Source organism: Amphiprion ocellaris, chromosome 22 (assembly GCF_022539595.1).
Source record: "Amphiprion ocellaris isolate individual 3 ecotype Okinawa chromosome 22, ASM2253959v1, whole genome shotgun sequence".
In the NCBI taxonomy this organism is placed as follows: Eukaryota; Metazoa; Chordata; class Actinopteri; family Pomacentridae; genus Amphiprion; species Amphiprion ocellaris.
The window spans coordinates 16,894,786-16,917,924 of record NC_072787.1 but is presented as its reverse complement, the minus strand read 5'-3'; the positions used below and the strand labels follow the sequence as shown (position 1 = coordinate 16,917,924).

Below are 23,139 nucleotides of genomic sequence, written 5' to 3'. Positions count from 1 at the left end.
ATACAGAAGTGAACACTGTAAAGAGAGAAAAAAAAGGGTGCAACAGCTCCTCTTTGGGGAAACACTCCCACTCTGAAATGTGTTTCTTTGGCTGCAGTTGTAAGGAGTGGATGTATTAGTAGCAGTATACTGGTGCCAAAAACATTCCCAGGTAACTGTTTTTGGAGGCGAGAAAATGCAGAAGATGGGATCATTTCATGCATGTGGCACATTTAAGTTCATTAAGATGTAACAGTATTAGATCAAGGGTTGCAAGAAGATACCTTTAAAGTTGAAAAAATGTGGATATTTGTATTTGTATTTTACAGACATTTTCTCCTTGGGTCATTTAATCTGTGAATCCGTGACTGTATATTATCATAAGAACAAGGATTATAAGGGCAAGAATTACATATAATATGAGGAATTACCCATGAAATAAGTAAGCATGCAGCTTTTAAAATCGATCCAGCTGTTCATTTTCCACCCAAAAAATGCCTCAGCTTCATTCTTGTGCACTTCCACCTCCTAGAATCACACAAATACAAAAGCATCACATATGTACTTAACACGATTCATTCCATTATGCAAATGTATGTATGTATGAGAAAAATCCCCCCCCCCCCGCCCCCCCCCGCCCCCCCCTCCGAAAAATGGCACACAGCAGTGCAATCATCATCATATAGACTAATCTAGTGTGGCTTCATGCTAAAGAAAAGGGCTCTTTTTGCTGTCTCTATTCTCCGTGCCATCTCACACGCTGCCACTCATGATAAATGAACACATTCCTGCTCCCCTATAGGCTCCGAGCGACGCCAACCACGTCCCTCTTCCCCTGCCATAAACAGCAGCCGTTTACTGACTGCCGTTAGTATTTTTCTATCGCTCCCAAAGCAACTGTCCCGCAGCTCGCTGAGAGTAACAGGCTGAACGCGGAAAATAAAGATACTGTGAAAACTGACAAGTAGAGTGTTACAACGTGTCAAAAGCCTGTTGGAAGGGAGGGTCAGAGACATTATGCTGTTAGTGGGTGGGTGTTGTTGGGGGAGTGTTTGCGTCAAAATAACTCCTTTAGGGATGCTATACACATTGCTGCGTGCATGAGTTTCTCCCCTTCTTTGGGCTGCTTTTTATTGACCCATATTTTCTGGATCACAGTTGGTTTGCATTGCAGTGCGACCACTGATATTCTAAACATCTGCACGGATTTGGGATGACTGACAAGCCTTGCAAGGACTAAATAAATCAAAGTTGTTGATACATTTTTTTGGTGTGTTTTGCATTAGTAAGCGATTTAAGCAAAAATACGAACATTTACGCTTTTTACGCACGGGATGGGTATTAAAGAAAATCACTGTGCGCCTTTAAAGTGAACATAAACCTTGGAAAAAGACAATCTTAATTCATAAAAATGTGAATGAAGGTAGGTTTTTTTTTGGTATTTTGTTGAATGAAATGGTAAAGCTGACATTTTAAATAGTCAACTTTACGCATGAGACAACACTGACAGAGACCTGGAGGAATCCCACCTCCGAGAGCTCCACTGACCCGTGTGTCCATCCAGCAGAGATGGAGGTAGACCTATGTGGTGACATGAATGGTAACAAGTTTATCCCTCCTGCAGTATGAAGCATGTGCGCACGGACGCGTCACGGGGGTCCTTACATGCGCCCTGAACAGCAGACAGGAGCGAGAAATTAATCACCTTTGGTTACTGGCTTATTCTTACATCTCCAGTGCGATTTTGCGCATTCTTTAAAACGGCTTCGAGTGTTTTTGAGCAACGTGTGCAAGGATTTCTTTTCATTCTGTTCCATTACTGTGCCTTTTTATGTGTGTGTGTGTGTGTGTGTGTGTGTGTGTGTGTGTGTGTGTGTGTGTGTGTGTGTGTGTGTGTGTGTGTGTGTGTGTGTGTGTGTGTGTGTGAGCGCATCACTAAGAGAAAAAAAAACGAAGTTTACAAACACCTACAATCCATTGACGTCCCCTCCACTTTGTCTGACTGCGGAACATCCATCCAGCTCAACAGGACGCGTCACGGCAGCGCATGTCCCCGCACAAAAGACAATTGTGATTTAGACAAACATTGGGGGGAAAACATAAAGGCAAAGGTCAAGTCCTCCTTTCAGTTCAAGTGTGCTCCGATTCACCTACAACACAACGGGGACAAAGAGTTGCAGCTATACCTCCGTCTCCAAAAAAAAAGGAGGGAGGGGGGACGTGATTATCTGCCTTGTGCTAGAAGGATGCTGCTTCCCTACCTGAAAATAATAAAGAGGAACATCTCACAAATCAGCCTCCTCACCAGCACATAAAGGAAGGAGGAAACCTGAATTCCTGAAAGAATAAACTTATTATTATAATTATCTTGGCCGAAAAAAATATCAATTTTCTACAATTTAGGCATTTTTGCTCTTGTTTTTTTTTCTCTCTCTCCCCTTTTTGTATTATTATTGCAAGTTCAATTATTCGTAGAACAGAGGGATTAGAAGAATAAGTAGTGTTAATTGCGCGGCAGGTATAACGAGCAGGTCTAATCCTTCTTCCCCCCTCTTTGTATTGAGTTTTTGTGGGCTTAATGAGTGGCAGGTAGGGCTGCTTCCTGCTTTCTCACATGCTCAAATAGGCCTCTCACTGCTTGCAGTCCTGGACCCTGGCTGTGTACAGGAAACAATTGATTTTGAGCATAAAGTTAATTATGCCTAGAAATTAGACAGCCTTAACGTTGGGTAAGGACTCAGAGGTTGATTTTCTGACAGCTCTTAACACACTCTCACATATCATTCATGCATTTCCTTTTTTTTTTTTTTAACCCTAGACAATAACGTGAGGGAAAACGCCACTTACCTTGCCTGCTTATTTTGGCCTTTATATTCCTTAAAATCAAAATAAATCAGTTAATCATTCTACGTGTAGTCATGTTTTAAAAATCCAGCCTTAATGATGATTTTTGAAGAAATAATAATAATTTAAAAAATCCTTTGGGCTTGGTTCTGCTCTGGTCTGACTAGTTTCCTAGGCTACTCAAATCAGTATATGAAGATAGCTTAAGCTCAAAGAATGTCGCAGTGGTTGGCTTATTATTGAAACCAAGAAAAAAAAGTCTTATTGAAACTTTTTTTCCCCCCTTCTTTTGATGAATTGACTCATGGACAAGGAGGATAAGCCTCGCAGAGCGTCTTCTGAGCTGAAGTAGGAATAATAATACAAGGAGGGAAAAGTGGTGCTTTGGGTTTCTTTGGACAGAATCAAGTGCCCTTAATTCTTCTGGGTGTGTAAGATTCTACAAATTTGGGAAGAAAAATATTAAAGTTATGAGTATTATTGTGCGTAAAAATGAACAGTATCAATAAAGTTTCCACGGACACATAAAGCCTCCCTGACCTCTTCTGAGAGCGACTTTAACGCGTCAAAACTGGAACTGTCTGCCGCTGAAAGGGACTTTTCCCCCCTTTAATTCTATTACCGGACGTGGGCTCGCTTTGTTTCAATACTGTCGTCTCCGAATGATTGACAAAGTAATAAACGCGTCATGCTGCTGCATCTGATTATGCTCGCGGCATTTGCATTGGACATTGAGGGGGAATATGACAACCTTGACACACTGGGGATTTGCTCTGTCAAATAAACACGTCTCCAAGGATGCATATTGTTGCGTTTGACAATACCTCTCCATTCAGTGGGATTTCAAAGTGTTTCAAGTTATCGTTTCTTTTTTCATTTATATATATATATTTTTTGATCAGTTTTTTGGGGGACATGTGGAGCAAAGGTTGGGTTAAAGAAAGAAATAAAATAACAATAATACGATCGAATGAATAAATAAACGCTTGGCCTGAGTGGAAATTAACTCTACACTCACTGTGGCGACACTCTTCCATAATTAATATCTTCCCCTCCTCCTCCTCCTCCTCTTTCTCCCTCCTTTTCTCTTCCTCTGCTTCTTCGTTTTCACAGGTTCAGTCCTCCAAGTGCCTCTTGACGTTGTAGTGGTCACACAAGCTGCGTGCGCACTGCAAAAAAATAAAAAAAATAGCCATTTTAACCAATCGTGCATGACGCAGCGCTTTATTTTTCTTAAAGCAAAGTGGAAAAACATCATCGTGGGATGATTTTTACATCTGGAAAAGTTGTTCCAAAAAATTTTCCTAGCACTAAAAACGCAAATAAAACAAACAAATGCACCTTTTCAAAACTACTTTTAAAGGAAAGTATAATATTTTCAGATGTAAATTCTAAAGGTTTTTGTGCAGTGTGATGATTTACACGCCCAAAATGCTCCTTTTAAAACATAATCTCTGGCATTTAACACTTTTTATACAGGCTATTGGCGTTATAGATGGAGGCCATTATATCCCATGGCGTGCCCACCTACAGCAGGTGATCCTCATGTCGTAACGTGTCAGCGGTGGCCTGACATAAGTATAATAATAGTTAATAGAGCGTGATAGAGAGAATGGTCTTAAACCTAACAAAGATGTGTCAAAAGCAGAAAAAGTCTATGTCTTCATTAGCTCCATCTCCAAGGACCGTCGAACATTTCATTAGTGCGTAATTTATGAATGTTTGACAAATATTAAAGAGTATGTAAATATGAGAGGCATAATGTGTTTCCTGCGGGAGATGGCGAAATGACCCAAAGTCTTCGATACTGCTACAGTGATCACATGCATTAGGTTTCCTTCTCAAACTGTGCATTTGCTTGTCTGTTTAGAACATATTTCCCCGTCTGACGTGTGAAATAGTGCAGATAAACCAATGATTCATAATGCTGGCAGCATTTGCATCTCCTAATACTCGCTGTTATTTTGATATATGATGATATACTGTCGCTTTTATCGAGTGTAGAAACGCACTTTTGCCATTATGGCTTTGGCTCAATCAGTAGGAGGGGATTTTTTTTTGTCCTAAAACGGTCCATTTCCTTGTTTGTGAACCACTTCCAGTGCAGAAGCGCGAAAATGTCTTATTTTGTTTTTATTTTGACCGCACTGGCTATTCTCAACTTCTGGATCCTCCTCAAGCTGGAAAACTTTAAGGTATAAGGCCTCACGGGGCCTTAAAATGTTAAAAAAAAAATTTAATTTATTGTTTTTTATTTTATTTATCGAACACACCTGTTCGCCATTGCTGTTCTGTATTAGTGTCACCAAACACTAGGATCACAGAGGATGATAAATGCAAGAAATCATAATTTACTGTACATGAGATCGATTTATTCGCCAAAGGGCAAGTGCGCAAATTCATTTATGCAGCGTGACGCATGGCTTTCTTTCAGGAATCTGAAGTGTGAGAGTGCTGAACTCTCACGAAAAATATTTAATTGTCTTTAGATTGAAAAAGGGGGAAATTATTTTATTTTTTTAAAGAAAATGAGCCATGCATCTCTGCAAAAATAAAAGAGCAGGAAGCAATCCAGTGCGCCATCAGATTACTGTTTATACTGTGGCAGCTGCGTAAAATACGCACGTCTTCATGTGCACACAAAAACGCCTGAATAGCCTCCAACAATATTTAGATCTATATGTTTGCAGCAACAAGTCCTTTTGCTTATATGAAATTACTCGCACATTAATAACAGAAGTCATCATAGCTCTTGCTAACTAGATAGTCTTGCAGGCTGCGAGATCAAATGAGAGAATGAGATCTCACATCAAAAGAGACCAAATAAGCGGGTCGCTGATTCATTCATGCAGCTGCATTGAGACCAAGGCCAACAGGCGTATCATACACTGAAAGGGAGCTGCTATTCAGAGCGCAGGTGTGAAGTATGTGGCACATTCTGCCATATAATGTGGAGGTTGTTAGAAATCCGTGTTCGGGCCTATAGGGCTACTAGGGGGCTGATTCGCATTGGAGGGAGCCCGCTCATCTATGAAGTAAAATAACTTAGTTTCCTGAAAATCTGTGGATGACGGTAATCCGAAAACCTGGGGAGAGTGTTGGAGGGTAGAGGAGGAGGAGGAGGAGGAGGAGAGGGGCCGGGCTATAAGGTCTTACTGGCACACATTTTTTCTTTCTTTCCTTTCCTTTCAGGTTTCTCCTGGATTGTGACTTATGTGCAGTTTGCCTGCTATATACAAAAGCTACCGCAGGGGTGTAGCCTTAAACCTGCCTTAAACTCTGCTTGCGCACCTTTTTATATGCGGAATACAGTTAATTTGGCTTTAAAGGCTGTCATAAATCTTTATGACGGAAGCTCGTGGTAGCCTATATATCACAGCCACGTGATCGTGTAAATCCCCGCGGAAACTAACCTTGGACGGTATCAGAATAGAATATTCAATATTAATGACAAGCTTTACGCTCGTAGTTAACTTGTGGGTGCGCACGGTTTGCCTTTTGACCTCTGTGCTGCACACTCGATCAAAGTCTAAGGAATAAAGTGGAATGCTCCTTTACGAGGAAGTGACTGTAAACACCCACACTGCATTTACTATATTACTATACATGTTGGAGGTTCATACATCTTGCATGCTTATATTTTATTGCATCTTAAAGCTGTTCCATTTACATTTAACTGAATGAACAAGTTGAACTGAATCCAATAACAGCAGAATAATTTTCCTCTAATTATAACTAGATGAGGACAAAAAATAAAACTCTAAAATGAATTTTAGATGTCAAGAAATTAGATTTCTGTTAATTATATGGCCTCACTTACATGCTCTACTTATCCTGCTCATACTGTACAGAGCTCAGCACATTCTTGTTGCCCTTAAAAATGTTCCGCATCTCATATTTTACTGCACTTTGATTCTTTTGCATTTTGCACTTGTAAAGCATTACATAAATGCATTGTTAGTACTATTTCTATTGTCAGTGCTGCTCATACTGAAAATATTCTAGCAGTCAAGCTGGCCTTAAAACTTTTTTAAATTTTATTTTGTTGTTTTAGCACTTGTAGTCTGTGCAATGACATCTAATCTAATCTAATATTCTTATAATAACATTTAAAGATGACCAAATCTGTAAAGTTGTGATATTTTGAGTGATTTTTGCTAATTACTGTACACAGCCCTACTATCACTGCTTATCCTGTTAATACTGTTCATGCTGCTCTTAAAGCTATTCCACTTACATTTCAAATTGCACTGCACTTTTACGTTGCACTGGGATGTTAAACTGCAGTTCATTGTCTCAACACATGTAATCAATGTACTCAACTTGTGCAATCAGAGTCAAGTTGAACTGAATCAAAAATCAGAGGGGGACAAATTAATGAAGCTGTAAAATGGTGACGTTTTCAGAGATGTTTGCTAATTCAATACCCTTACATGTACTGTTTATACTACTCACACTGTATGTCTTAGCACATACATAATGTCCTAATGACCGTTTCACTTAGACATTTCATTTTGCACGACACTTTTACTGCTTCTTTTGCACTTAGATGCTAAAGTGCACTTCAATGACAATAAAGTAGAATCTAATCTAAAAAAAAAGCCACTGCAATATTCCTATAATATTATTTAGATGAGGACAGAACTGTAAAATGTACTATACAATGCTGCTCATATATAGCACATTCATGCTGCCTTTAGATGTTCCACATTGCACTGCACCTTTCCTCTTTTTTTTGCACTTAGATACTAAACTACACTTTGTTGTCTGTGTACTTTCACTGAAGTATAATCTGATCTAAAAGCAGTAAAATTTCCTGACAACAATATTTAGATGGGTACAGAATGGTAAAACTCTAAAAGGGAGACATTTTTCAAAGATTTTTTTCTAATTATCCAGCCTTAATTACATGCACTGTTTACACTGTAAATATCTTAGCACATTCATGCTGCCCCTGAAGCTATTCCAGTTAGACATTTTGTAATGCACAGCACCTTTTCCTGCTTCTTTTGCACTCGGATGCTAAACATTGTTATCTTACTGCTTGCAAAGACAATAAAGCTGAATGTAATCTAATATAAAAGCAGTGCAATATTTTTATAATAAGACTTCTATGGGGAATAGATAACTGTAAAATGATGATGTTTTGAGGGACTTCTGCTTCACAGAATGTATACAGTCTTATTAACACATGAAAGAATCTATTTATCTGTAATAAAAAGTCAAATGAATCCATTTTATTCTCTGATCAGTGTTTCCTGTCCCATTATAAAAGCTCTGTCCAGCCTCCCTGCTCTGCTCCTTGTGCCTCTGTATTGCACCTGTCTCTCTCTTTATTTGCCACGCCAATTTCGGCCACTTCATTCCTGATAATTATGACCTGGTTGGTGTTGGAGGTGCTGATGGTGGAGCTGGAGCGTGATGGTGGGCGTGGAGGAAAAAGACAAGGGGGTGAGGGGGTGAGGGAGGGAGTGAGGGTGGGTGGGAAGGAGGGTGAGTGAGCCTTTTACTCCAAGACTGCTAATCCCCCTATTAAAGGGGCTTTGTTCAATAATGCCGGACAGTTTCCGGAAGTAGGATTACCTCCTCCATTATTTTACAAAGAAATGATATTTCACACTCAAATAAGCCTCAGGACGCAGGCGAGGTCCTGCAAGAAATGAAATAGATTCTTTTTTTGTTGTTGTTGTTGCTCTTTGGGAAGTTCAAACCTCCTCTTTCTTTTATTTTATTTAATTTAACCTAACGCCATCTATTGTGTCAATTAATGTGAAAATGTCATTTGTGTGTGAAGCTGCGTTGTCGCCACCGGTTTGCTGTGTTGCTCCTTGAGTGGACTTCCATTCCTCCAAGTCTCTCCCTTGTGCGCAAACACACACTCTCTCTCTCTCCCCCCACCACACACACGCACGCAAACACACACCTGTTCTTGATTCTTGACCCTAGAGCTGATATCAGATCAGAGGTTGTCACTCAGCTGAAGGTGGGAAGCCCCCGATGAGTGAACCCAACGGGATCAGTTGTTAAAGATCCTCTCTCGCAGCTCTAAACCGCCTCTGGTATCCAGTGTCTGCACGCCGGGAATTTAATTTTTACAGTAATAAGAAAAACACTCGCGGTATTTTATCTCTGCTGCGCCTTTTACGCACAACACTTCACACTTTAGTCAACGATTCAAGCTGCTTTGCAACCAAACAGATTTCTGACTGAAGACAGGATGTTTATATTTGGTCCAAGTCGTAAATTATTGCGCGTAAAAGGTCACTGAACTATTGTAGCAGCAGACAGCAGAGTCTTGCAGCACTGAGTTTTATTTGTGGTTTCCTAATGAATTCAACGCATTTTTCTTTCATCTGCAGTTACGAACAAATCCAGAGAAAAATGGCTTAAAAAATGTGTTTAACTGACACACGGACCTCGTGTTTTATTACTTTCTAATCAAACAAGCTTTTAAATGTTGCTTATCCTCCACTTTCAGCGCTGAATGGAGCGTGTTTTTACGCGACTCAGTTAGTTCTTGTCCATTTTGACGACTGGAACTAAAAGCTTTAGACGGCCCAATAGAGAGGAGCCCAACAAATCGGTGACAAAAGGCTTTCCGTGTCATCAACGTCGTTCAGACGACCCAGAAGAATCCCTCTGATATTAACTTCCACTTCAAAGACTCTCTCTTTCAATTGAGATCCAACTATCTTCTTCTTGTTGTTTTTTTCTTTCTTTCCTTTTACGCAGAGAGCTGGTGCCAAAAGAGGCATCATCATCTCCTTCTATTTGGTTTGTTTCTTCCACAGAGCATGAACTTAACCAAACTCTGTAAACGTTTTAAGAGCTGTAGCTGCATTGTTTCCACCCACTTCTGCTTTAATCGAGGCCAGAGTAAAACATTTACCCCCTCGGCCAGAAGTTTTCCCAGTACAGCAGCGGTCTTTAGGCTTTTTTCCCCCCCTTCTTTTTTACTTCGCTGCATGTTTTCACTCGTCTTCGGGCGACTTTTACATGTTCCATTTCAATTTACACTCCTAAAACCTCTCTGAAAACGGCGTTAAAGACAAACAATTAATTTGCACGTCTACTATTGAATCGTGCAGTTATCATTAAAAGCAGTCGAGCGCTTATGGGTTCATGCATTTCATCTATAAAAGCATAAAATATGATTATGGTTAAATTTATCCATTGAGCAGTCCGGACTTCTTGCAATGCAAGTCTATTATGGTGTGGGACAACTGCGTTTTAGCGGCTTCTCCTTTGATTGTCGTGAAGTAGGCCTGAAGCAAAAGAATATATTTTTCTTCTTTATACTGCCCTAGTCTGCAGTATAAAGGACATAGATTACCGTTTCCTACCCCATGGGAAGCAAATATTACATTCTTTAGAGCGGGCTTTTGAGTCCACGGACTTGGCCCCATATCATTTGAGTTTGACTTGGCTATTGCTATTGAAATCTTAATTCACCATGAGGATTCACCGTCGTGAAAAAAATGGGTCTTTGTACGAAATGCTCTTTGAAGTCTGGATCCGAATATTGTAGCCTTTCATCAGACTCTGCCCACGTCTGCATCAAGCCACTGCTCAGCTGAGTAAGTAAGATTTAACACAAGTGGAGTACAATTTAAACCGCGAAACACTTTGGAAAAAAAAAACTAGAAATGCCATGTGTGGGACCTTTCGTTAGCTTGTATTTCATTCTCATTTGAAACTTAATGTCGGAGCTGAAGCTGTGCGTAAAAGAAGCAACAGATTTTTGTTTTATGTTGGAATTATTTTTAAGGAGTGCAGACAGAAAGTTAAAAATGTTGCACGTATCCCTTCAAAAAAAGTGATCATTTTCAAGATTATATCCCATTTTCACTTTTGTCATACAAGATTTATTCAAAATACTCACAAATTACAAGGCAATTCGGTACGCATTTTGAGTGCCGCTCGATTTCAGATATTCAAAAAGAAAAAGAAAAAAATATTGACGACAATGATACAAAAAATCACAAAATGCCCACTTTGATAAAACATTTAGAATTTCACGGTCGTATATCAAATACTGCAGACTTATGAAACAGCTGACCCTCTGCACAAATGGGGGGAAGAAGAAGAGGAGGATGTAAACATAAAAACGTTTGTACAAATAACTGCAGTATTCGGTAAGAAACTGCTCGGAGACAGATCCTTACAAAAACTATCAACATCAACACATCGAAACTTACAAAATTTACAAATGTACACTTTTGTTGTTCTAATTGAAACATGCACTTTGGTTCGATAATACAAAAATCCTTCGATATCAGATTGAAAAATAAATAAAAACGTATTGAAGTCGAAACTCGAATTTACAAAATAATCATTTTACACCAACATGCCTAGCCTACGATAATGTACCACATAGTCTAACAGATTTACACGACTCTCTCCACAAGTGGACCAGTGGGCCGTCAGGGCGTGTAGGCACTGAGCCAAACATTTAGAATAACTGAGGTTTGAAAATATATTCTTTTATTGTGCCTGGAAATTCGCACGTCTTTAAGGTTTTGCACGTTTTCCTTACAATGTGGTTAAATGCGTCTCTTGGCTCTGGTTGTCTGTTTGGTGGCTCATCCAAAGAGAAAAATAATAAAAAATGGGGGGACCAGTGGGCCTTCACAGGCATATAGGCACCAAAGCCAAACCATTTTTAATAGTTAAGCTTTTGGAAATGTGTTCTGTCGCTGCTGGCCGGGTTAAAACGCGTCCCTCGGTTCTGGGTTTCTGTACGGTGGCTCGTCTGTGGGGTCGGGTGTGGAGTGCCCGCTGGGTGGTGTTTGGGCGCCGCTGGCACCTGAACTGTGGCACACGTACCATTCACTTAAATTCGCCGGCTGGGAGGCTCCCACCGGCTCCGACATCACCGAGGAGCCTCCTGGCTCTCGGCCCAAGTCTGAGGAGGGGGAGACCAGGGAAGGGGTCGACGACTCGTAGCCCGAACTGGGCGGAGGGGACTTGCAGTGCACCTTCATGTGCTTCCTCAGGGAGCTGGGGTGCGTGTAGGACTTATCGCAGCCTCTCACTTTGCAGTTGTAGGGCTTATCGCTGGTGTGGACGTGGGAGTGTTTTTTTCGGTCGCTGCTGTTGGCGAAGCGTCTGTCGCAGCCGTCAAATTCACATTTGAAGGGCTTCTCACCTGTTAGGAGGGGTGGGGGGGACGATAAAATACAAAGCAGTGAATTAAAGATGCTTTTTTTAAAGTGACGTCTGATAATCACTCTGTGGCACAGTGTTGGATTTATAAAAAAATATGCATTTATTTGGGCACATGCTCCTGTCAAATACACGAATCTAACTTTTGTGTTTATGCACCAAGAATTTGCAGCTGAAAAACACACAAAATTACTACAACGTGTTTCTCTTTTAATCTGGCACAATTACATCTCATTTGATTAGTTTTTTCTCAGCTTCTCAAATCTAATTTAACTTTATTTTTATGTATTTACAGTAAACACATCCCCCTCCTACTTGCACTGTAAAAAAAAAGTTTGCCTACTTTACAGAGCTGCCATGAATCTCAGTCTGGTGTAAACAGGAGGGCTGAACCCCCACTGTCCTGCTTCTATACCTGGCGTCTGCATGCATCAAGGCATACGTCAAAACAGACAAGCTATGAGCACAGACATAGCAGGCCTAAAACCAGCTGAAAAATCCTGATAAATGAAAGCAGTGCCACTGCCAGCCTTTCACCTACTGTGTGGCAACGCAGCCTGTCTGCTGTTTCAATCCTGCAAAATGCATATATGGACTGACTCTAATTTTTGGTGTCTTAATAACAAGTATTTCTACCTGATTATGACAGGGCAAAAAAAAAAGACAATCTGAATAAATTACACGGAAATCATCCATTGCTGATTTTTTTTCTCTCTCTCTCCTCCGATTAAAGCTTTTGAGAATATGTAATTGCCTCTGTCTAATTACACTTGCGGGTTGAATATCAATTTGACCTTCAGCTGTTGGGTTGAGAGAGCCAATCAAGGATATTAGTGTAGTACAAGAAACCGTCGAGGAACGGACCCCAGGGGCAGCCCCAGTCATAACCACACTTTCGGATAGGTTTTAAACATGATACCAAAGACCAGGCCCCTTGGGAGTCAACACACAGAAATAATTTAACAGATTTGTACTTAGGTAATGTGAGCAAATTATATGAATAATACATAGGGGTAGCAGAAATGGAGCAGAGGGGGGAGTGCCATGCAGCCACCGATAAAAAGGAATGCAGTCATTGTATTTAATTTACAAGTCTGACTCGACATTTTGAGGCCTTTTTTTTTTCCTCTTCCTGCTCCATCCACAGCACGTCACTGGGTCACAGAGGCAAGCAGCCATATTGCACCATTACATTTATAGATATATATGAAACAATTGCAGTCAGACAAAAATAAATGCAGTCATCTGTTTGGAAATTGTTTTAGCTGCGTGCACTTGTTGCTTTGGCTAAAAAAAAAAAAAATAAATAAATCCCCAAAACATTATTTCACCAAGTGCAGCATACTGTCATGGAAACTAAAAGTAGCACAAGAATTCACATAAAATTGGAAAATAATAGTAATGTTTTATAGTAGCTATAAATCCAACAAATCTGACCTATAATGTTATTATTCCAGATTAAACTAGAGAAACATGCATGGAAACTGTGTCTGAAAAAAAAGACATAAAAACATCACCACATCATCATCATATCAGTTACTGAATATGAAGATGCACCTTTCCAACTTTGCTGTCAGTCATGTCTAGCATTGCACTATGCTGCTTGGACACGACCTGACGTGGGCCTCAGTCTTTGTGCTGTGGTGTAAACAAGAGGTTGAACCGCCAAACGCCTGAGTGAGCTGCACCATAATCCCCAAAACCAAACCTTTGTGAAACTTGCGAGCACTGATGCAACTCACAACAAACAGGTGGCCAGTAGCTGTTGCGTCCTGACGCATCAGCAGCGCGCAGTGATTTATTGCCATGGGTCATATTCAAATGCGTAAAACCAAATAAAATCCAATTAAACGTATTTTTTTAAGAGCCTGGAAATTATGTAAAACCTCTCTTAACTTGGACCTCGTAGCATGCAAAAGCTGTAGCTGAATTTCAACATGCGACTTGATAATTTTATTGCACATATTTTCGTGCATTTTCAACATTTCTACAATATTTCCGTGGATGGATATATAGCCACTGACCTGTGTGCGTCCTTTTGTGAATCTTTAGATTCTCGGATCTTGCAAACACTTTCCCACAGCCAGGGAATGGGCATGGAAACGGTTTCTCCCCGGTGTGCACTCGAATGTGATTTACAAGTTTGTACTTTGCTTTAAATGGTTTGCCTTCCCTCGGACACTCTTCCCAAAAACATATATGGTTCGCTTGCTCGGGTCCTCCAACGTGCTCTACCGTCACATGCGTTACGAGTTCGTGCATGGTGCTGTAAGTTTTCGAGCAAAGTTTCTTCGGCGAGTGTTCCGGCTCCAGCCACTTGCAGATCAGCTCTTGCTTTATCGGCTGCCTCATGTAGCGGAAAAAAGCACCGGCTCCGTGGTGGTGGTGGTGGTGGTGAGCGCTCAGATTCATGTTCAGATTCAGACCACCGTAGCCATGCAAAGGCGAGGCGGAGAACGGATCAGCCCTGGAGCTTGCCACTTGACTCAAGTGATCAGACCTAACGTACATTTCTCCAGGTAGTCCTAACCTTATTTGTCCATTCAGTGCTTGGCCACCCGGTGATCCGCTAGAAGGCTGCTCGTGATGGAGTCCGGAGAAGAGGGTATGGTTCCCAGCGTCAGGGTGATGACCATAGTGTCCGGGATAGCTACCTGTTGTTGAGACAAACATTCCGTGGTGAGAGGCTGAACCAGCAGTCTGGTCGGTCAGTACGGGCATGGCTTGAGCTGTCAGATCTCTCCGGATGAGGAAATCCCTACCTGCGGATAAAGCCTGGGCCGTGTGAGACATAGAATACGGGACCGATGTCGCCTGAACCGGGCCAAAAGCTCCCGTTTGACTGGAGACCACTTCACTGTGGCCTGCCATATGATGATTGTGGTGGTGGTGATGGTGGTGGGGATAATGATGGGCTGGGCTGATTTTGAGGGCCGCGGAGTGCCCCATGTGTTCTGGCCCGAATGGACTCGGCCCCAGGCGGGGTTCCGCAGTAATCTCCCCAGGGTGCGAGTGAGCCATTGAGTGTGGATGGCTGCTGAACCCCGGGAAGCCTGTCACGCTCTGAGGGGTATGGTGGTGATGATGGTGATGGTGGTGAGCCCCTGCCAAGTCAACTAATCTCAGCGCCGTGTTCCGTTTGGAAAACGTAGGGTCCATCACGGGGCTTCCCAGTGCATCCACGCTCATTACTTCCTAATTTTAGAATAACTTGACAGCAGGCAAAATAATAATGATGATGACAAATATATTTTAATCGCAATGAAAAATAAAGAAAAAAAAACTTTATAAAGTTAAGTCTATCTGCAGACTACATGGAATCCCATTCGGTTGAGAGGCAGCAGCAGGACGCTTTGATACTGAATAGAGATTCATGGTAGGCGCTGCAGCCCGTGGAGCTAAACAATCACCCTGCGCTCTAATTGGTCAGAGCTCTGTGATTGACGTCACCAGTGACAGTTTCCAACGTGAAGAAAAATGTCTTAGTGACAGCAAGCAGCCAGGACGCATGCGCAGTGCCTCGGGCAACGCTTGAGAAAAATAGTTGTTATGCAAAGGTTGTTGTACAATAAAAGTCCCAAAAAGTTGATCCAGATATACAGTCGCCTTTCTTTTGTCGCAGCGAACAAAGGCTGCGCGGCTATGAAATAGCAATTTCCCCACTCTGATTACGCGATTACAAAACAGACTGCCTCGCCAGAGTATACATATTGTCACTATAAAAGTTGTAAGGATCATAAATAATGCAGTGACATCTTCATTTTGCACTAAAACGTACGGAGGACCACTTTACGCACGAATTACGCCTAACTTTACGCACGTAAAATATCCGTATCGGCGGAGAAAAACTTGAGCAAAGGGAAGCTCCATGTGCGAGTTAAAAACGGTCCGGAGTACATACCATCAATATACGCTTTGACAAATGCCCAATATTTACATATCCAGCCGTTTGCCCTTCAGCGCGTAACTACAGCGTTGACTCCGTGCTCTGCCTGGTGGGATCCGTGTGTGTAGTATGTGTGAATAGGGCGAGCTGCGGCCATTGTTCCGAGGGAAAAAAATGTAATGGACGGGACCTGTTGTTATGATCCGGGGTAATTTTGCTTTAGACCCTGGACGGCAGCAGATGAGGGTCACAGGAGGTGGTGTCGTTGCAGACTTAAGTTCAAAATAAACGTGTGTATACTGTAAGTATGAGTTACTCCAATCTTATAGTAGAGGATAAAACTCTAACTTAGTGGTTATATTCTGCTTTTTGTTACTGTTTAAAAGATCGATTTTAATTATTGTGGATCATAAAACGGCGCCGTACCGTTTTATATAACGTCAGCTACTTAGTAATGTTTTATTTTACCTGAGTTTGTCTTTTTAAACCGTCAGCCGATGAACTGGACCGTTTAAAAATGTCTAGTGTGTGTAAATGTTGATTCATGTGTGGATGTTATACTGCACACCGGTTTTTACTATTCAGCACGGTGTTATGTGTAACAACCCTGCATGGCCGAAATTCTAATGATTTTCTTTAAAATATCTCAACTATGGAATTTGGGGTATTTTTTTTGTTTTGTAATTCTTCTACTCAGTTGTTACTTTTTGAGTTATGTGCTGCGTGTATTGCAACTGTGTGGACAATTTATATTTTCTTCGTTTCTTTCACCTTTAGTTTTTTTTTTAAATGTTTGGACTGACTTTAATATTTGTAGTTGCAGACAAAAGAGCAAATTACTGCGTGAAGTGACCTTTAAGAAGGTCACAGCCACATATAGTACTGATCAATTAGATGTCAAGTGCTTTTTAAAGTGTGAGCCTATGTGACAGTGATCATAAGTAATTTGTCAAGGGTGCAAAACCACAGTCCAAATTTAATATCACAGTCGCTCGTCAGTATTTTAACCTCCTCGAATTTTATTATTATTTTCGTTGCTAAGAAATTGATATGAACTTCTGCTTTTTGGTGACAAAATGTGTGATTGATTAAAATGAAACGCATGTCAGGGTTTGGTGTAAAATAACAGGCGACTCCTCATTAGGAGAGCATTTTTGTATGTGGATTTTAAAACTACATTCCTCTGTTATTTCTATGGATTGACTTGTCAATATCTTTGCTGACAGCATCATATCCAGCACGTTAGAAATTGAGTCAATATTTGGAGAGATGACGGATCCAAAAAGATGTTTATTAAATAGCCTTTGCCCATGGGGTTCACGAGGCTCACAGCTGTAGACTTCAGAGGCATCACAGCACCAGCGTAATGCAAAACTTTGAAGTGCTATTTCTGTTCCAAGTTGCGTGCACTCACTCACTCTTAAAGACAAGCGAGCAGGGGAGTTGTATGAGATCCCAAACAAAAAAAAAGAAAGCATAATATTGCAGCGAGGTCTCATAACACATCCCTTTTTGCTGCTTTGGCTTTTCACTGTAAATCCTAAATAGCTCCTGCGCATTAGGATAACACTAATCGGTTATTGGCCTTTTAATTAGGATGCCTCTTTTACGCATTTGGAATTAAATACGATGCATTCATTTGGAGGCACATTAAAAAAAACTTTAGTGCGCTTTCCAAAAGTTACGCACGATTCCTTTTCTTGGCACACAATTTCCACAATTTAGCCTCACTTGTTGCAAGTCTGAGTGTGTGACCTCCAGTTTTGACTCCTCTATTTTTTTCTCTCTCCAGTGTTATGCCTTTTTCTTACCGTTTTCCACCTGTTGAAAAGATCTCTCCAAAATTTTGTAAAGCAGAATAGTGGGGACACCTAACAAAAAAAAAAAAAGAGAAGTCGGATCAAGTTGTAGGTCTACTTGTTAAGTTGAGAACAACAAAACTTCCTCTCTTTCCTTGGTCTCCGAAGACTGACTTGGAGGATGCCTTGTAGAAACTAGTCTAGTAGCCAAGAAGATATTTTAATGGTTCGCATGGCACGTCTGTGCATGTGGCTTTGAACTCTAGCAGCCGGAGGTTCCTGCAGAGAGCGCCGCAAATCCCACTTGATAACTTCGACAACCCACAACGTTTTACACACAGGCTATGCATCACTGGCCTGCATATGAAGAAAAAAATGAGTAAGTTGCACTAGCATAGCCAAACGGTGATGGATACATTAGGCATAGCAGTAGATCCGAGTTAAATACTGCCCTATATATGCAATCAAGTCAACCCCTTTCTGAACGTGGAGGCTGCTGGTGAGCGTGATGTGGAAATCTAAAGCACAGATGTTCCACTGGTGTGAGCTCCAGTGGACGGAGGAACACTTTATCAAAAATGGAGACAGAAAACAGAGCGTGCACAAGAGCCAGAAAACAAAACGTTATTAGAGTTCCTTTTGAAATGAGAAGGATAAGTTGCTAATAAAATGCCTTTAAGAGAGTGAGACTTTATATTAAAGCTCGTTAAATCCATCTCTTCATAACTGACGCACAATATGAGGCTCCCCAATATGGTTTGTTTACTGCCCTGACTCTTTCCCGTGTACGATAAATTAGATAAGTGTCAAATGATTTATTTTTTATCTAATCCAGACAGACACTTTAATTCTGTCTATCTATGCAGATTGATGTATCCGAGTGCTTAATTGTACAAAACGTTACCAATTACACAACAATAGGACGTGCTTGGTAATCTAATGGCCCCAGGTTAACAAAGACAATCATTTGCTTTATAATCTGTCTGCAGAACGTGGCTGCAAAACGTGCTTCCACTTTCTTTCTCTCCACAAGGCCATTTGTTGTCATGTGTCTCCCCACCAACTTTTGTTTTTCTGTTATTCAGCCTTTTAACCAAATTCACAGTTAGCAATCTCACAATATCTGGGATTGATGATGCAAAGAGGCCAATAGAAGTGTGGGCCCTGCACCGTGGATTGTTATTTGGTGAGTGGATGTTATTGGGGGGAAAGGGGCTGCGCCAATGAGCGCGCACCGCCGCGGCCACGTGACTACCCCCCTCCTCTCCCATTCATCAGGGCTGGACTGTGTTGTCTTTTCAATTCATTTATCTGCAGGAATGATTGCGACTATCAGTCTAGAGCTCACCGCCTGACTGAGGAGGTGAAAGTTGCGCCACAGGAAGATAAACCGCAAAAGACAATATTGCATGTATACATGATTTTGCGTGCGCATCGGATGAGCGGTAGAGGGGAATTCCTCGCGTCTTGAGAAGAGAGAGAAAAAAAAGTAAACAGAAAATCGGTGGATTTGAGAGTTTTGCTCAGTCCAGTGAGGTCCAAGAAGACACGAGCGAGAGGGGGGAGGAAGAATATCTGTGCGTGGTTTTTTGATTCCTGCTCTCAGTCGTCTCGGCGAGTCTAGACTGAAGATGCTCTTGGACGCCGGACCGCAGTATCCCACCATAGGAGTCACTACTTTCGGCTCCTCGCGGCATCACTCAACAGGCGAAGTCACAGAGCGAGAAGTGGCGTTGGGGATAAATCCGTTCGCAGATGGGATGGGCGCCTTCAAAATCAACCACAGCTCCCACGATATTGGCTCCGGACAGACGGCGTTTTCCTCCCAGGCGCCCGGTTACGCAGCAGCCGCCTTGGGACACCATCACCACCCGACCCACGTTGGCTCTTACTCCACGGCGGCTTTCAACTCCACCAGGGACTTTCTGTTCAGAAATCGGGGTTTCGGGGATGCCACCGGCGCGCAGCACAGCTTGTTCGCCTCGGGAAGTTTCGCAGGGCCACACGGACACTCAGATGCAGCGGGGCACCTGCTCTTTCCGGGGCTCCACGAGCAGGCGGCGAGCCACGCGTCTTCCAACGTGGTCAACAGCCAGATGCGGCTGGGCTTCTCGGGGGACATGTACGGACGCGCCGAGCAGTACGGCCACGTTACGAGCCCCAGGTCCGACCACTACGCCTCGACCCAGCTGCACGGCTACGGCCCCATGAACATGAATATGGCCGCGCACCACGGCGCAGGGGCCTTCTTTCGGTACATGAGGCAGCCGATCAAGCAAGAGCTCATCTGCAAGTGGATCGAGCCGGAGCAGCTGACGAATCCCAAAAAGTCGTGCAACAAAACTTTCAGCACGATGCACGAGCTGGTGACCCATCTGACGGTGGAGCATGTGGGGGGACCGGAGCAGACCAACCACATTTGCTTCTGGGAGGAGTGTGCCCGAGAAGGGAAGCCGTTCAAAGCCAAATACAAACTTGTGAATCATATCAGAGTACACACCGGAGAAAAGCCCTTTCCGTGCCCGTTCCCCGGCTGTGGCAAAGTATTTGCTCGATCGGAAAATCTAAAAATTCACAAAAGGACTCACACCGGTAAGATCCGCACAAGATTGACCACTTTTTTGGTGTGTGTGCCAGATCAGATCAGTGCTGACTACATTTCTCATCCAAAATATGCATGCGATCCGGGTTATTATCTGTTAGGCAGCTGGAGTTGCTGCACTGACGTGCAGCTGTCGATAAAAAAATATTTCAGTGGCTTGCTATTTTTCGTGAGAAGTGTTATTTCTAATAGAGAATGCAATTTAATTAATTGCATTGCATCAAATTAAAATTATTTACAGCCTAAACAAAGAGAAAATAGTTGTGTGCCAATTAAAAAAAAACACTAAATATTTTGTTCCTAATTCCACATTATTACTAAAGTTACTGAGTAAATCCTTGAACCAAATGATGAGCAAAATGATTCTTTTAAATGCCCTCAGCGCTGAACTCTGTATTTATTGTTGCTTCATTTAGGTGAGAAGCCTTTTAAGTGTGAATTTGAAGGCTGCGACAGGCGATTTGCAAACAGCAGTGACCGCAAGAAACACATGCACGTCCACACGTCGGACAAGCCCTATCTGTGCAAAATGTGCGACAAGTCATACACACATCCCAGCTCCCTCCGAAAACACATGAAGGTAAGATTCTGTTGGGTTTTTTCGCAGCGTTTACATGTCTGCAAAAATTACAAAAACGCACGTTTTGTTGTGAAGCTGTTTTTGCTGCTTTGGGTGTGAATGAAGATGTAAATATTTATACTGTGTGATTTTGCACAGAACAGATTCCAGCTTTTATTTATCCCTCATTTGAATTGACACTTTCTTTTTCTCCCCTCCAACCGACAAATCAGATGAACATCTTAATGAGAATAATCACGTTTTGGGTTTTTCTTTTTGTTTTAGATTTCTGTCAGATTAGGAGTTGTGGTTTGTTTTTGATGGAATTCGTGCGTAAAAGCAACACATACACACATCTGTGCAGCATGATGTGCTCTTTTAAAATATTTTTCTTCTCTTCCTCCTTTTTTTTTTTTTATTCCAGGTCCACGAATCCACCAATCCAGCATCGCAGCCGTCTCCAGCGGCCAGTTCAGGGTACGAGTCGTCCACACCTCCCACCATAGTATCACCGTCCACAGAGAACCAGAGCAGCAGCTCCATATCACCAGCAGCCTCAGCAGTCCACCACACAACCAGCCACAGCACGCTGTCGTCAAATTTCAATGAATGGTACGTGTAAATATTTTTGAAAACGGCAGGAAAGAAAGAGACAGAGAAAGAGTGAGAGAGCGAGAGAGAGAGAAAGCGAAAAAAGACTGCAGAATTTAATAGGAGAAAAAAAAACTGCTTGGAATCAAAGACTCCATAAAGTCAGCCAGTGGACTGAGAAAACACGGGAGGCCCAAACGATCAATTAAAGGCTGTCTTTAATGAAAGAGAATGCATGGACTTAAAAAGGAGGCGAGGACAGCCACCAACTTTTTTTTTCTTCTCCTCTCCCCTCGATATTTCTTTATTTTTACTGAGAGACTTGCTCATAATGAGATCTCAAAAAAAGCATGCTATCTGCGGGTAGAGGCCTGGCAATTGTTTTTTTGTACATAAAGGATTTCACCCAAGTTGGAGGAAGAAAAAAAATGTAATATTTTATTGTGTAAATATCACAGTTTAAGGGAAATTTGTGAAAAATGTGGTCCCTAGATATATGGAAAAATGAGATGGTTTTAAGAATATTGCGATGAATAGACTTCATTGAAAAGAATGTTATAGTTGTGTACCAAATGTGAATTATTCAGTATTACTACAGTCTACACGTCGATCTAACCGACTCTTAGTATTAATGTGCTTTTGTAGCCTATTCAGTGCAAACATTTTCGTCCAAGGTCCAGTTTGAGTAGCACCAGTATCATTGTTGTTATTTAATGTCATGTCGAGAAAATCGTGTAGTGAAAGCCTGAAATTCCGTGTCAATCTGTTTATGTACGTGATAAATATAAAAAAAAAATCTCTTGTCAATTGCTTTGTCTGAAAGGAAGTATTATTACATGTAAGTAGCTCAATTTTCCATATTTATCCGCATGTAAAGGACCGGTAACATGTTAGAAATGATCGGTATTTATGGAGAAATGCGCTCGTATGTAAAATTTAGTTTACAACAAAAAAAATGTTTGGATACATTTCGTACTATATTAAAGGATTAAAAAATACAATAATGCAAATGCGTTGGAGGTTATTGGGTTTTATGTTTCTAATGGCTTCTTTTATACATATATTTAAACTAAAAAGCAGATATTTTTTCTGCATAACAATCAATTTAAATTCGATGAGAGATTGTTGCATAATTTTAACTCTTCACTGTGCATGCTTTTGCAAATGTGTGTGTGTGAGTGTGTGTGTGAGAGAGAGAAGAGAGTGTGTGTGCAATTTAAAGGCTTGTTTTTTAAACGCACTGTCACAACTTTCCTAATAAGTAAATCCACTCTCCCCCTCCTCTTTTTTTTTTGCATCTTCTGTTTATCCAAAATTAACATCCAACACTTTGCCCTCCAGTAATGTGCAAATTAAATCGATTAATCACGGCGGTTGTTCCTTCAGAGCAAACCAGAGGTTTTTTTTCGTGCGTTATTGTGCGTAATTGTTCGAGAATCTAATTTTCCAATCTAATTTATTTTCTTTTTTCTGCGTTTTTTTCTTTTTTCCTTTTTTGCTCGGATTTTCGTAGATTTTAGGCAGCAGAGCTGGAGAGGGGGGACTCACAGTGTTGTTGCCTCTCTCTCACCCCCTGCTCAACCCCCTCCACATCATTGTTCCTGGCTGCAGCTTGCTTGACCGCCCCATTAGGCAGAGATCACATCAGCAGCCGCCACTGATCATGGTTAACACTGCCAGTGCGCAGCGGAGCCACGATCTGTCAGTCTGCAGC

The 23,139-nt window shown here is 41.6% G+C and overlaps 2 protein-coding genes across 3 annotated transcripts; one reads left to right on the top strand and one right to left on the bottom strand.

Annotated features, from left to right (window-relative positions):
• Window positions 1-10,665: 10,665 nt before the first annotated feature.
• On the bottom strand, window positions 10,666-16,331 carry zic4 (zic family member 4). 2 transcript variants are annotated; one of them, XM_023286448.3, is made up of 3 exons: window positions 14,751-16,331; window positions 14,013-14,642; window positions 10,666-11,971 (listed from the first exon to the last, which is right to left on the bottom strand). In XM_023286448.3, the coding sequence occupies exons 1-3, from the start codon at window positions 15,175-15,177 to the stop codon at window positions 11,532-11,534; spliced, it is 1,497 nt and encodes a 498-aa protein (XP_023142216.1). In that variant the 5' UTR covers window positions 15,178-16,331; the 3' UTR covers window positions 10,666-11,531. The 2 variants fall into 2 exon arrangements, with proteins under 2 accessions (XP_023142216.1, XP_023142215.1); XM_023286447.3 differs by having other exon boundaries at window positions 14,013-16,314.
• Window positions 16,332-18,545: 2,214 nt separating this feature from the next.
• zic1 (zic family member 1 (odd-paired homolog, Drosophila)) lies at window positions 18,546-22,429 on the top strand. The gene is made up of 3 exons (XM_023286449.3): window positions 18,546-20,265; window positions 20,692-20,855; window positions 21,259-22,429. Exons 1-3 carry the CDS (start codon window positions 19,305-19,307, stop codon window positions 21,454-21,456), a joined length of 1,323 nt encoding a protein of 440 aa, XP_023142217.1. The 5' UTR covers window positions 18,546-19,304; the 3' UTR covers window positions 21,457-22,429.
• The last annotated feature ends 710 nt before the right edge of the window (window positions 22,430-23,139 follow it).

Excerpts from the sequence above, each read along its gene's own strand:
- zic4 (XM_023286447.3), bottom strand. The coding sequence starts at position 15,177 with ATGAGCGTGGATGCACTGGGAAGCCCCGTGATGGACCCTACGTTTTCC. Across the intron at positions 11,972-14,012 it reads TCACAAAAGGACGCACACAG|GTGAGAAGCCCTTCAAATGT; the intron begins GTCAGTGGCTAT and ends CCCTCCTAACAG.
- zic1 (XM_023286449.3), top strand. The coding sequence starts at position 19,305 with ATGCTCTTGGACGCCGGACCGCAGTATCCCACCATAGGAGTCACTACT. Across the intron at positions 20,266-20,691 it reads TCACAAAAGGACTCACACCG|GTGAGAAGCCTTTTAAGTGT; the intron begins GTAAGATCCGCA and ends TGCTTCATTTAG. Across the intron at positions 20,856-21,258 it reads CCCTCCGAAAACACATGAAG|GTCCACGAATCCACCAATCC; the intron begins GTAAGATTCTGT and ends TTTTTATTCCAG.